The following is a 13,039-nucleotide window of genomic DNA, read 5'->3' as shown; positions in this document are numbered from 1 at the left end:
AGCCTGGGGGGATCAAAGGGGCATAGAAGAGGGAGTGGTCTCAGAGCCCAGGGAAGGGCAGCAGGGAGCTGGTGACAGCAGGCAGTGCTGGCCTGAGAGTCTGGCAACCAGGAGGTCACGGGTGGTGTGGAGGGGACGGAAGCCACGTGACAGGCAGCTGAGGAATGCATGGGACAGAGACAGGAAACGTGGGTAGGGCAGAGCTTGCAGATGGCACTGGGTGGGGAGGTAAAGCCCAGAAGAGGATGACCTTGATGAGGAGACACCCTTCCTGCTGCTGTATAGCCACTGGGAGTGGGGAGGACCACGGTGGGTGCAGGCAGGGTGCCCGCCAGTCAGGACACGTCTACAGTGGCATCGCCTTGAACACACGCGCCCTGCAAATTCCGTCCTTTTTGGCCATGCAAAAGGAGTATTGGCAAAACTTCAGAACATACAGACACGCCTCCTCTGCCCCCTTTGCTGAGAACCACTCGCCAGTCCTCTCCTATCTTCACAGACCTTTCGCGACATTGATACTTGCAAACACGAGATGGCTCTTCACACACTGCTTTATATTCCTGTTCACGCTGCATGCAGTTTATTTCTCCAACAGCCTTTTACTAAGAAGCTCCATCACTTATGGATCTAGTCCCTGTTTTTCGAATATCTGGATGGTTTTCTGCCTTCTCGCTAAACCAAACAGGGCTTAAGATGGGCCTTTTGGGTCCATGAAGCTGCTAGGTCAAAGGACCTGCCTGCCGGCTCGTCACACTTGCACCCGTGTGGTCCCCCTGCCCTCCTCGAGGCCCTCTGTTCACACTCTCCTCCAGCCACAAATTTTTTTCACACTCTTCTCAACAAAGTATTAACAATAAAAAAACCTCTTTGCAAATTTGTTAATGAAAAATGGTATCCTTTGCTCTTTTAATTTTCATTTAGTAATGGAAAGGCGTCGTATAAATTACCCACAGATAGTTGGAGGTCATGGGCAATTAAATGTAATTAATCCACAAAGGAACTTTTCGGAAGTTACCGGGGCTAGTTTATTTCCATTGCCAGTAGAGGGCTCTGCAGTCCTACCGAATTATCAACTCCGGACTAAAGATACATTTCACCCAACATGCGCTTTTTCAAGTTCTGGAAAGGTCTAGCCAACAGTCTCTTTCCCATCCATGTGAATTTGATGGATTTGATCTTCTGTATTCTCCAAAGAAATGCTGTCAAACATCCACCATCAGGATGAATTTCTCTTGGGTTGGGATATAATGGCTTAATGATGAAAACCAGTTTGTGTTTGAATTGAACTACTAATTAGATCTGCCCAAATGACCCTTGGAAGCTGTGGAAGTTCTTTCTGAAAGGGTGCTATTCTGCTTGCCACAGAGAACCCCAGGAAAACCCAGGTCTGTTTTTCAGGGGTTGTATCTTTACCAAACTGAAAAGGACAGTCCATCCAGCTAGGCAACCATCCACCCGCCCTTCCATCCATCCATCCAAGCCACAGAGATTTGCTGAGCATCTGCAGTGGGAAGCAGGGAGGGCTGGGAAACACGGTCCCTGCCTGCAGAAGAAGTGGCCTCCTGTGTCTGAATGGGGGCTGTGGGCAGCCGGCAGTGGCCAGGCAGGAGCTGCCCAGCTGGGTAGGGGGGTGGGGCGGGGAAGGCTCACTTTCCCGAACTATAGTCACTTGGATTCTGCTTCCATATTTAATATGTGAAGATGGCTTGTTCTCTATTTCCATTATTTAAAGATGATGATTTGTAAAATTCCTATTTCCCTGTATTATCTTTCATGTAATTGTAGAGGTTACTGGGTTGGCCAAAGGGTTTGTTCTGATTTTCTCGTTACGCCGGAGGAAAAACCTCAATGAACCTTTTGGCCAACCCAATACTCCACGTCCTTACTGGGTGTGAGCTGGGATAAACTGTGAATGTCAATTACAGGAAGAACAGAGGTGGATTAAACAGTCCAGAGCTGGGCGGGGCTGCCCTGTGACGGGAAGGAAGGTCAACGGAGGCAGAGGAGAGGACCAGAAGGGAGCTGGGGATGGAGGCACAGCGGATGGGCTGTGGCAGGTGGCATGGGGAAGCAGGTCAGTGCTGGTGGCAGGAGCCCACCGATACCACTGCTGGATTCGGAGGAGGCTGCTGTCTGGAGGGCGCCAGGCTTACAAGACCATCCAGACTATCTTCTGGAACCCCTTCCTCCTGGTTCACTCCCAGCTACACCAGAAATAACGGGTTCACGCCCATCTGCCTGACCTTGTGCCAACTCTGAGAAGCGCAGGCGTTAACACCTGGGCGCAAGGCCACACTCACCTTCCCCAGGCACCGTTTAGCCGCATTTAGGGCACCGCCTACTTGAAGGGTTTTCAAGTTGGCTAAAAATCCTTTAGCGCCTGTGACATTGTCCCTGCTCACCCCTACTGCCCACCACAGAGCAAGAGCAGATGCGGACCGCGCTTCGCAGCCCTCAGCCGATCCTGTGCCCCTCGTGGTGCCTGGGGGCATCCTCATGGCAGGAGGCACCCTGGGGCATCTGCGGTTGGGACCCGCCCTCCCCTCAGAGCCGCCCATCCTCCCTGGGGCAGTGGGACGCTCTCACTGCCACTGAGAACTAAAACTGCTCTAAAACAGAAAGTCTGTGGTTAAAAAAAAAGAGGTTTTGATGACTTTCAGTTCAGTTCAGTTCAGTCACTCAGTCGTGTCTGACTCTGCGACCTCATGGACCACAGCACACCAGGCCTCCCTGTCTATCACAACTCCCGGGGCTTGCTCAAACTCGTGTCCATAGAGTCGGTGATGCCATCCAACCATCTCATCCTCTGTGGTCCCCTTCTCCTCCTGCCTTCAATCTTTCCCAGCATCAGGGTCTTTTCCATTGAGTCAGCTCTTCACATCAGGTGGCCAAAGTATTGGAGTTTCAGCTTTAGCATCAGTCCTTCCACTGAATATTCAGGACTGATTTCCTTGGGGATGGACTGGCTGGATCTCCTTGATGCCTTTGCTCAACCTGAAGCCCTCTCTGTGGTCCCGCAGGAGGGCCCCGCTTCCTGACAGCAGCTGCTCAGGCCTCATGGGCACCTGGCCCCCTCCTCCCACCCTGGTACCTCTATTTCCACACCTGATGCTCCACCAGAGCAGCTATCTCCTGTTTCTCTCTTCTCCTCTCCTCTCCTCCTTCACTGAACCCCTGCCATCCCCATTTGACCAGCTCTGTTTCGGGGTGGGGGGTCAGGTGTAGGTCTTTGCTCTGTCCTTACTGAATTTTGTAAAGGCAGGGCTAACATACTTGTTCTGTTTATTATACATCTGTTTCATTTTTAAAATCATCCACGAATATCCACGATGTCTTTGGGTTATTAACCAGGAGCAGAGGTCTCCGTGAACTACAGAGATATAACTGGCGGGGCTCCCCTTCTCCTGCCTCCTGGGCCAGCTGTTTACACCAGCACATCTGGGTGAGATCCCTTGGCCGGCTGCCACGGGCTGCTGGCTGGGAGCCCAGCAAGGAGCCCTGGTGGGAGGTGCTCAGGAGCCCTGGTGGGAGGTGCTCAGGTACAAGGGTGCTCGGCTCCCTTGGGTCCAGATTCGCAGGCCAGTGCAGGCCAGGTGGCCTTGACCCTGGCCTGGTGGCTGCCTTAGCCCTGCTCTCTGAAGCCTCCCTCTGAGTCCAGCCCTCGGTGGGTGAGGTCTCCAACAGAGGAGGAAGAGGAGGAAGCAAGGACCCCAGGGAGGGGGACCGTCTTTCCCAGACCTTAGGAGAGAGGATGTTCTGCTCTGGGCTGCCCTCCGGGGTGCCCTGGCCTCTCCTTGGCTTTCTCCCAGGCTGTCTGGAGGGTCAGGGAAGGGGGAATCCAGAAGACATGGAGACAGCAGGACTGCCAACAGGATGCTAAAGTCTCTAGTTTCTTCACCTTCTCAGGCTGAAATGTCCCAAGCTGATACTCTAGCCCAAGAATGGCCTTTGCGGTGGCTCAAGGGCACAGATCTCACAGGGCTGGGGACTACCCAGGCTTCACTCCCCCAGAGGCCAGCTGGGGACCAGGTGACGGCTTCTGAGTCATACCTGGGCTTAAATCCAGTTGCCAGCCCCATAGTTCTTTTGTGCATGCGTGATAAGTCGCTTCAGTCGTGTCTGACTCTTTGCGATCTCATGGGCTGTAGCCCATCAGGCTTCTCTGTCCATGAGGATTCTACAGGCAAGAACACTGGAGTGGGTTGCCATGCCCTTCTCCAGGGGATCTTCCTGACCCAGGGACTGAAGCTGCATCTCCTATGTCTCCTGCACTGGCAGGCAGGTTCTCGATCACTAGCACCACCTTAGCGCCAACTAAGAGAAGCCTTAATTCTCTTGTACTTTTGGTCAAATTAAGCACTGTGTGCCTCAGTTTTCTGGTCTGTAAAATGGGCACATTAATTCTTGCCTCACCAGGAGTTGGGGCAATCAAAAGGGAAAGTGAATAGAAAACTCCTGGGTATGTGCTGAACTCCTGGCCAGACAACTCAAGTCCTCCTTGAGCCTTCATCCTCTGATCAACCATCACAAAACAGCAGAGGAGGCTGGCACCTTGCCTTGATAGCTTTTGTCCAAAACATATCTATTAAATATGAATCACTTATCCCCTTGGGCTGCAGCTACTGAAGCCTGTGCTCTAGAGCCGATGCTTCACAAAAAGAGAAGCCGCTTTAATGAGAAGCCAGGGTACCGCACCTAGAGAAAAGCCCCCATTTACTGCAACTAGAGAAAGCCCACACTCAGAAATGAAGACCCCATGCAGCCAAAAATAATAAACAAAAAATCATTTATCCCACAGTTCTTAACCATTAGATGCACTTCTAATACGTCCTAACTAAACAGATGTATCGGAAAAGGAAATGGCAACCCACTCCAGTATTCTTGCCTGGAGAATCCCATGGACAGAGGAGCCTAGCAGGCTATATAGTCCAGGGGGTTACAAGAGTCAGACACGACTTAGCGACTAAACCACCACCACCAAACAGATGTATATTCCTTCCCCCATCTAGCCTTACTGGAAGACAGAATTTTAAGTGACAATTGTTTACTTGTACTGTACACACATGTGTGGAAGGAACACACTGGATTCATTGTGTGTAGACTAAAGGAACCGTTCCATAATAATGAGAACAGAATAGAATGTTTTGTCAAATTATTTTCAATTTTTTTGTAGAAAATTTGAATTTGTGCTTGGAAAATAAATCAGAGACTCGTTTCACCAGCGTGTTTCCACAAGCACAGGGTTTTGTGGGAGAGGTAAACGCCTCCAGGCAGAAGCGATGTTTTCTAAGAGTTGCGTTCTTAGCGCTGCAGAGAGGAACTCAGCCACAGAAATTCTTTAAGAGAAGACGTGATGAATGACCAGGCCCTTCTGTTATTTCACCTACTCGAGCAAATGCCTCAGATCCGAATTTTGCTGCCCTCAGGCCCACGTAACATGCCCACGTGTGGGGCTCTCCGCACTTCTCCGATTAATTAAAAGCAGGTACCTCTTTGCAATGCAGATAGCTGCTCTGCAGTCCTGCCAGGGCACTGTGGCTCAGTGCCCGTGATTTTTAATTGAATGACTCCCACTCCCGAGACCTCTGGGCCTTCCATTAATCACTTACATATGCAGTAAAGGTGAAGCGTAATGAGGTGTGTGTCAGGCCCTTCGACGCGGAGTACACAGGCTGTATCCACATCTTGATGATCTGACATCCAGCATTTTGTGCCCCACGGAATGCCCATTTGCAATGATTCAAATTAATGCCAAGACAGCTTGTCTGATATCAAGACAAACTTCTCAGCAGCAGGAGCAAATAAAACAACCATGCCCTTGGCTTTGCCCTAGAGTCTGAACGACAGAGCCCTTTGGTGGGTGGAGAAGAGAGGCTTAATTCAGAAGCTGAATAATGCGGTGTTAGGCCTGGAGCCTCTGCACCCAGACTGATCAGGCTCATGCCATGGCACTGCAGCCTGGAAAACTACTTAGATGCTGTGTACCTCAGTTTCTTAAATCAGCGAAATGGGTGTTATGATACTGCCCACCTCCTAAGGTTACTGTGAGGAGTGACTGAGTTAACACAGAGAGGGGTAAGGTCTGTGATGCCCAGATGCTCACGAAATGCCAATGTTTTTACACTTATGTGCTTCTGTTGGTTACTTGACAATGTCAACAAAATCCGGCATTTAGAATGAGTTCCCTGGGGTGTTCTTCTGGGCAGAGGATGAGTTTTACCTTTCCTCTGAAGAACTCAGTGCTTTGAGCTTGGTGATTAAGTACACAGAGGCCACAAGTGAAGCTGCTGGGCTTCATATTCCAGCTCACCTCCAAGTTCTTGGTTAACCTTGCATGCGTGCATGGGGGAAGATTCCAAGAAGCTCAGTGGAAAGCAACAGCTGGAAAAGTAAAACAACTGAGCACATACCTTAGCTTCTGCCAAGTTAAAGGAACTTGGTAAACAGCTCAAGATTCCCACTGAAACCTCAAAGTAAAGACAAGCTTCCAGGCCTAAGAGCAAAATCAAAATAGAGCCTCACTAATGAAATGGAAAACAACTTCTGCAAGTTCAAGCTCATCAGCCAGTAATTTAACTGCCTGTTAGAACTAAGCCTAGCATGCTTCAGGGTGTCAACAACATATTATCCACAATGTCTAATCTACAATAAAAACTTATTAATCGTACAATGAAACAGGCCTCCCTGATGGCTCAATGGGTAAAGAATTCACCTGCAGTGCAAGAGACATAGGAGATGCGGGTTCACTCCCTGGGTTGGAAAGATTCCCTGGAGGAAATGGCAACTCATTCCAGTATTCTTGCCTGAAATATCCCGTGGACAGAAGAGCCTGGCGGGCTACAATCCTTGGGGTCGCAGAGTCAGACATGGTCGCAAAGAGCATGACCATGATACAATATGAAGAAAAAGAAACATGTGACACATAGTCAGGAAAAAAGCAGTCAAACAGAAACAAACCCCAAGATGTCCTGACTCAAGCAGTGTAGGGTCCACGTGGCTGGGAGGAGAAATCCCGCTGCCATCACTTCCTCCTTTGTGTCTATTAGGAGAAGACAGCTGCTCACGTGTAACCATCTCCCTTAAAAGCAGGGGCAGAGCTAACACCTAGCTCCATGTACTGGATAATACCTATTACGGGTATGTCTTGATGGAGTCAAAGCTGCTTACCCAGCATTCCAGCAACCAAACGTGAACTGAACAGCCGGACAACCTTGAAGAACTCAACCAAATGAAAATGAAATCCTGTCCAGTTTTAATACTAGATATAAATATGTGGGGCTTCCCTGGTGGTCGAGTGGCTAAGACACTGCATTCCCAATGCAGGGGGGCCTGGGTTCAACCCCTGCTGGGGGAGCTAGATCCCACGCGCAGAGGTGAAGAGTCTGTCTAAGATCCCAGGGCAGGGTTGCGTAGCATCTTCTAGGACCCTGCTACCTGACACTGGGCTGTTGTTCAGTCACTAAGTCCTGTCTGACTCTTTGCCACCCCATGGACTGCAGCACACCAGGCTTCCCTGTCCGTCACTATCTCCTAGAGTGTGCTGAGATTCATGTCGACTGAATCTGTGATGCTACGTAACTGAATATCTGCACTACTCTGGTCAGCTTAGATTGCTGCGGGTTCCTCCTTATATTGGATATGAGGAGCTGACTGCAAGTCACAAGCCACGTGAGAAAGAATACCCCCAAATGCAAATATCTGATGCCGTTATTGGAGGGAGGTGGGCTGAAAAAAGATTTAATTTTTAAGGAGACGTGAGCACTGCAGGAGGGAAGATGTGAGCATTCCCATGACAGAGGAGGCTGATCAGAACGGCACAGTAGGGTGCTTACCAAGAGAGAAGCTGTGTCTGGCTGTTGGATGCTCAGCGAGATAGCAATAATAAAGTAATTACTGGAGGATGCAAAGGGGATGTTTAAGAGGGACGTGCATATCAGTTAAGGACAGGGTCCGTGCTAGGTGACTTAAGGAAACTGTTGTTGTCATTCTGTCGCTAAGTCATGTCTGGCTCTTTGTGACCCCGTGAACTGCAGCCTGCCAGGCTTTCCAGCCCACCACCATGGTGGACAAACTCGTGTTCATTGAGGTGGTGATGCCATCTAACCACCTCACCTTGCAGCATTTGGAAATGTAATATGAAAGGAGGAGGAGACCTGGAGACCGGGAAACATGACAAATACCTTGAAGACCACATGCAGCATCATCTGGAGGCCACTCTTGCCTGGGTATTTCCCAGTAATGTTGGCGGCAGACAAGTTGAAGAGGTTGGCTCCTGTTTCGGTACAGATGGCATGGACCAGCATCTTCTTCCCCACCCCAGACGGTCCGGCCAACAGCAGGGACTTCACCAAAGGGGCTTTCTCATGCACGGCTGCAGAGCCTAAAAAAAGGCAGAAGCAGAGGCTCTAAGATCCTGCCAAAAAAACAAGTGGTTCTTAGGTCAGGCTCCCGAAAGGCCGTGACTCCGCGGCGTGACCCCAGTCTCGACAATAGTGATCGATGTGTTGAAAGCATTCTCACCAGGGGCGCGCCTCCTGTCTCAGCCGGCTCGGTGACACCTTTGATTTGTACGTCAAGGTGGAACTGTCGGGTCTCCTTGGGTGTCCAATACATCACTTCCCTCTCACCCTCACCCCAGCATTCTCCCTAAACTTGTAATTGTAAAGAACATTCTTGCGATAACTCAGCTCCGGCATTCTGTGGGGAGGGGGCAGGGGAATCTCTGTTTGTCAGCAACAGCACTGCACCCTTTGAAGGCTTGGGAAGATGAACGTGAAGCAGACAGGAAGATATAGGAGGAAAGGGGGGAAACGGAGGTCCAGCTGGTGGTAGCCTGGGCTTTAAAAACTTTTTATTTTACATTGCGGTACAGTCGATAAACAACGCTGGGTTGGCTTCAGGTTCAGTTACACATACATGCGCATCTATTCTTTTTCAACTTCTCTTCTCCTTTAGGTGAGGACAGAGTACTGAGCAGAGGTCCCTGTATTATGCAGGAAGTCTGTGTTGGTTTCTCCTGCCCTGGGGTCTGGCCTGTCACTGGGGGCGGAGTGAACACGACCCTTGATAATGAAATGACGCGACTCATCGGGTCACTCGGAGGTCTCTGGCTTTTGCTCTCCACCACACTGTCCATCTCCTTTGAGTCCAGACTCAGGTTTGACCTCTCCCATCATTCTGAACATGATCAGAGCACACGTTGGCACTAACTAGTTAAGAGAGTGGATGGAATGAAATCCTGTAGAGCGCTGCGGTCAGAACATCCGTTGTCACACTCGTCTGCTTTGGGTCCACTGCTGGGCTCTCCTGGGTCAGCTGGAAATATATCAATATTCGGAGTACGACTGTGCTTCTCTTTCTTTGCGTGTGATCGACAAGACACAGGGAATCGATCTGCGTCATCAGAAAGAAGGTTTATGGTTACACAAAAGCCTGGAAAGTAGTTTTGAGCATGTTCTCTCTAAAGTGAAATAACCCGGGCATGCTTCATCTGCGGTTGGCGAGGGTGACGATACCATGTTACGATGAAGCAGACCCGATTCCATGATGGCAGAGAGAGGCCGTCCAGACAAAGGATCTCTCACCCTGGCAGTGGCGCCCTGAACAGTCAGGCTGACACACACACTTCCTTTTGTGACCAGATGCTATTATAGACATATGGTATTTAGACAGAGCCCTCGCAATCTGCCACAGGAGCGAGTTTCTCTGACTTGCTGGTAGGTTGAAAACCCGCGAACAGGTCACGGGAGCAAAGGCCCCGCTGGGTCTGTGGCTTGGGTTGGGCAGACCCCCACGAGGACTCCAGGTTTCTCAGTGACGAAAGGAGGGTCCGGGCAGGATGCGTCCTGGGCACACTTCTTCCTGGGACCCTCAAGGTGGCCTGGAGATGACGCCCCTCACCTGTTGATGATGCAGATCCACCACAGCCTGATTGGTGAGGCGTGCCCTGAAAATCCTGTCACCTCTCGGTGTTCTTGGCTCTCTACTGCCTTCCATCACGCTGTGATGGAGGTTTAGGGCACATCTGTTTATTTACGTGGATCCTGTAAGCGTTGTATATTGATTTTATTGGCCCCAAATATGCAGATCCCCAAGGATTATGTATTTGTTTATGCTACATATGCATCTTATTTGTGTTGACCCCAGGGCTTCCCTTGTGGCTCAGCTGGTAAAGAGTCTGCCTGCAATGAGGGAGACCTGGGTTCAATCCCTGGGTCAGGAAGATCCCCTGGAGAAGGGAAAGGCTCCCCACTCCAGTATTCTGGCCTGGAGAATTCCATGCACTGTGTAGTCCATGGGGTTGCAAAGAGTCAGACATGACTGAGCAACTTTCACTTTCTTTGGAGAAGGAAATGGCAACCCAGTCCAGGACCTTGCCTGGAAAATCCCATGGACAGAGGAGCCTGGTAGGTTACAGTCCATGGGGTCGCAAAGAGTCGGACACGACTGAGCGACTTGCACTGCATCTGTGACCCCTAATTCCACGTACTACTTCTGACGTGAAGTTGAAAGAAGAATGAGCTATTTCTTGCCAATAGGTTTAGGTTCTTTTTAAGTTGTTCATTGATTCATTTTTGGCTGTGCTGGGTCTTTACCGCTGCGCGAGCGGCTTTCTCAAGTGGTGATGAGCTGGGACTCCTCTCTCGTGGTGTGAGGGCTTCCCGTGGCGGCGGCTTCTCCTGCTGTGCAGCATGGGTCCTAGGGCCCGCAGGCTTCGGTAATTGCTGCACCTGAGCTCAGGAGTGGCGGCTCCGAGGCTCTGGAGCTCAGGCTCAATAGCTGTGGTGCACGGGCTTAGTGCCTCCGATCTTCCCGGATCAGGGATGGAACCTGCGTCCCCTGCATTGGCAGGCAGATTCTCCCTGGAATCAGCAGGCAAGTCCTGAACTTTAAGTTCGTATTTAAGTCAAAGTGGAGGGACTTCCCTGGCGGTCTAGGAGCTCAGTCTCCTTGTTCCCACTGCAGGGGGACGGGGTTTCATCCCTGGTGGGGGAACTAAGATCCCACATGCCATGTATTGCAGCAAAAAAAAAAAAAAAGTGGAATAAGATAAGAAGTGTCCAAACTATTCCCATCTCACTTTAAAGCAAATTAAACAAACAAAATGTGATTTATAGTTCAGGATGGTCATCAGAGCACGGCCTGGCCGGGGTACCTGCCCCTGCCCCTGCCCCAGTGACTCAGGTCACACACAGACCAAAGTCATGAGAACACATACAAAAGTGAAGGAGGGCAGCAGGTACTTCTTATGGCAAGCCCAGACTTTCCTGCAGACTCTGGTCTGTTTGAACAATCGTGACTGACCCTCAGTGGAAGCTGGTGGAATCTTGATTCTTTCCATCTATGAAATACAGCTCTGCTGAAGGGCTGGCTCTGCTAAGGACCTGGTGACAGAGCCTGTGCATAAAAGGCAAGCTTAACCTCAGGCTGAGCTTACTTTGAGTGGCAGGGGCTTGCTTTGTCTATGATTTCTCCAGAGTTTGGCCATCAGGAATTTCAGCCTAGAAGGTTCAGCAGCCCGGACATGAAAGCCACTTAAATGTCCATCGGCAGAGGACTGGGTAGAGAAGATGTGGACACACACAATGGAATACTACTCAGCCACAAAAGGAACGAAACTGGGCCACCTGCAGAGACGTGGATGGACCCGGAGAGAGTTACACAGGGTGAAGTACGTCGGAAGGAGAAAAACAAATACTGTATATTAACTCACAGCTTCCCTGGTGGCTCAGACTGTAAAGTGTCTGTCTGCAATGCAGGAGAGCTGGGTTTTATTCCTAGGTTGGGAAGATCCCCTGGACAAGGGAATGGAAACCCACTCTAGTACTCTTGCCTGGAGAATCCCATGGACGGAGGAGCCTGGTAGGCTACAGTCCATGGGGCTGCAAAGAGTCAGACACAACTGAGCAACTTCACTTTCACTTTTAACTCATGTATGTGGAATCTAGAAAAATGGTATAGATGATCTTATTTGCAAAGCAGAAATAGAGACACAGATGTGGAGAACAAATGTATGGATATTAAGGGGGAAAGACGGGGGAGACTGGGACTCACATATACACTGCTAGTACCATGTGTGAAATAGATAAGTCATGACAACATTCTGTATAGCATACGGTACAGGGAACTCTACTTAAGGGACTGTGGTGACCTGAAAGAATCCAAAAGGGGAGGGGATGTACCTGTGTGTATGGCTGATTCACTTCGCTGTACAGTAGAAACACAACCCTGTGAAGCCACTGTACTCCAATAAAAAGAAAAGAATGCTAAGAAGACACTCAAATGAGCTGCAGCTGTGCTTCCCAGGCAGTACCTTCCCGGGTGCTCCGGGTGCCTCAGTCCAGCGCAGCGACCCTTAATCACAGTTCTCGGTAGGAAGGGTTAAGCTGCAGTGCACCTTGACGACAACCAGGAAGACACGAGCAGACACCCCTGCTTCTAGCACAGGCACAGCGGGGCAGGAGGAGCCCTTACCTAGTGGCAGGATCGCGTACAGGGTGATGAGCTGTCGGACATCCAGGAGGGAAGGCATGGGTTCTATGGACACCTGGCGAAGGCTCGTCCCCAGGTAGCTGTACTCACCTGGGGAGAAAAGAAACAGAGGGTGAATGAACTGGGAACTATGCCCGTCTGAGCCACGTAGTTTAGTCGTTTGCAGAATTAACAAGTGAAGACTCTTGAGAATCCCTTGGACTGCGAGGAGATCCAACCAGTCCATCCTAAAGGAAATCAACCCTGAATATTCACTGGAAGGACTGACGCTGAAGCTCCAATACTTTGGCCACCTGATGTGAAGAGCCAACTCACTGGAAAAGACCCTGGTGCTGGGAAAATTCAAAGGCAAAAGGAGACGGGGGCAGCAGAGGATGAGATGGTTGGATGGCATCACCAACTCAATGGACATGAACCTGAGCAAACTCTCGGAGATAGTGGAGGACAGAGGAGTCTGGCATGCTACAGTCCGTCAGGTCACAAAGAGCTGGACATGACTTAGCAACTGAACAACAAAAATCAACAGAGAATACAAATTTAATATTTC

At 50.2% G+C, this 13,039-nt stretch overlaps 1 protein-coding gene across 6 annotated transcripts in view; it reads right to left on the bottom strand.

The window, feature by feature from the left end:
- The window catches only part of DRC11 (dynein regulatory complex subunit 11), a 187,615-nt gene that overhangs the window by 29,685 nt on the left and 144,891 nt on the right, over positions 1-13,039 (bottom strand). For all 6 annotated transcript variants that reach the window (XM_086376589.1, XM_086376598.1, XM_086376607.1 and 3 more), the window contains 2 exons: positions 12,475-12,582; positions 8,181-8,380 (listed from right to left, as the gene is read on the bottom strand). In XM_086376589.1, the coding sequence (XP_086232715.1) occupies positions 8,181-8,380; positions 12,475-12,582 (308 nt within the window). The remainder of the gene's footprint in view (positions 1-8,180; positions 8,381-12,474; positions 12,583-13,039) is intronic.

This window comes from Bos grunniens, chromosome 3, assembly GCF_055505025.1.
Source record: "Bos grunniens cultivar Pamir isolate PY7600 chromosome 3, Bosgru_T2T1.0, whole genome shotgun sequence".
NCBI lineage: Eukaryota > Metazoa > Chordata > Mammalia > Artiodactyla > Bovidae > Bos > Bos grunniens.
The sequence above is the reverse complement of the archived record's forward strand: the minus strand, read 5'-3'. Positions and strand labels throughout refer to the sequence as shown.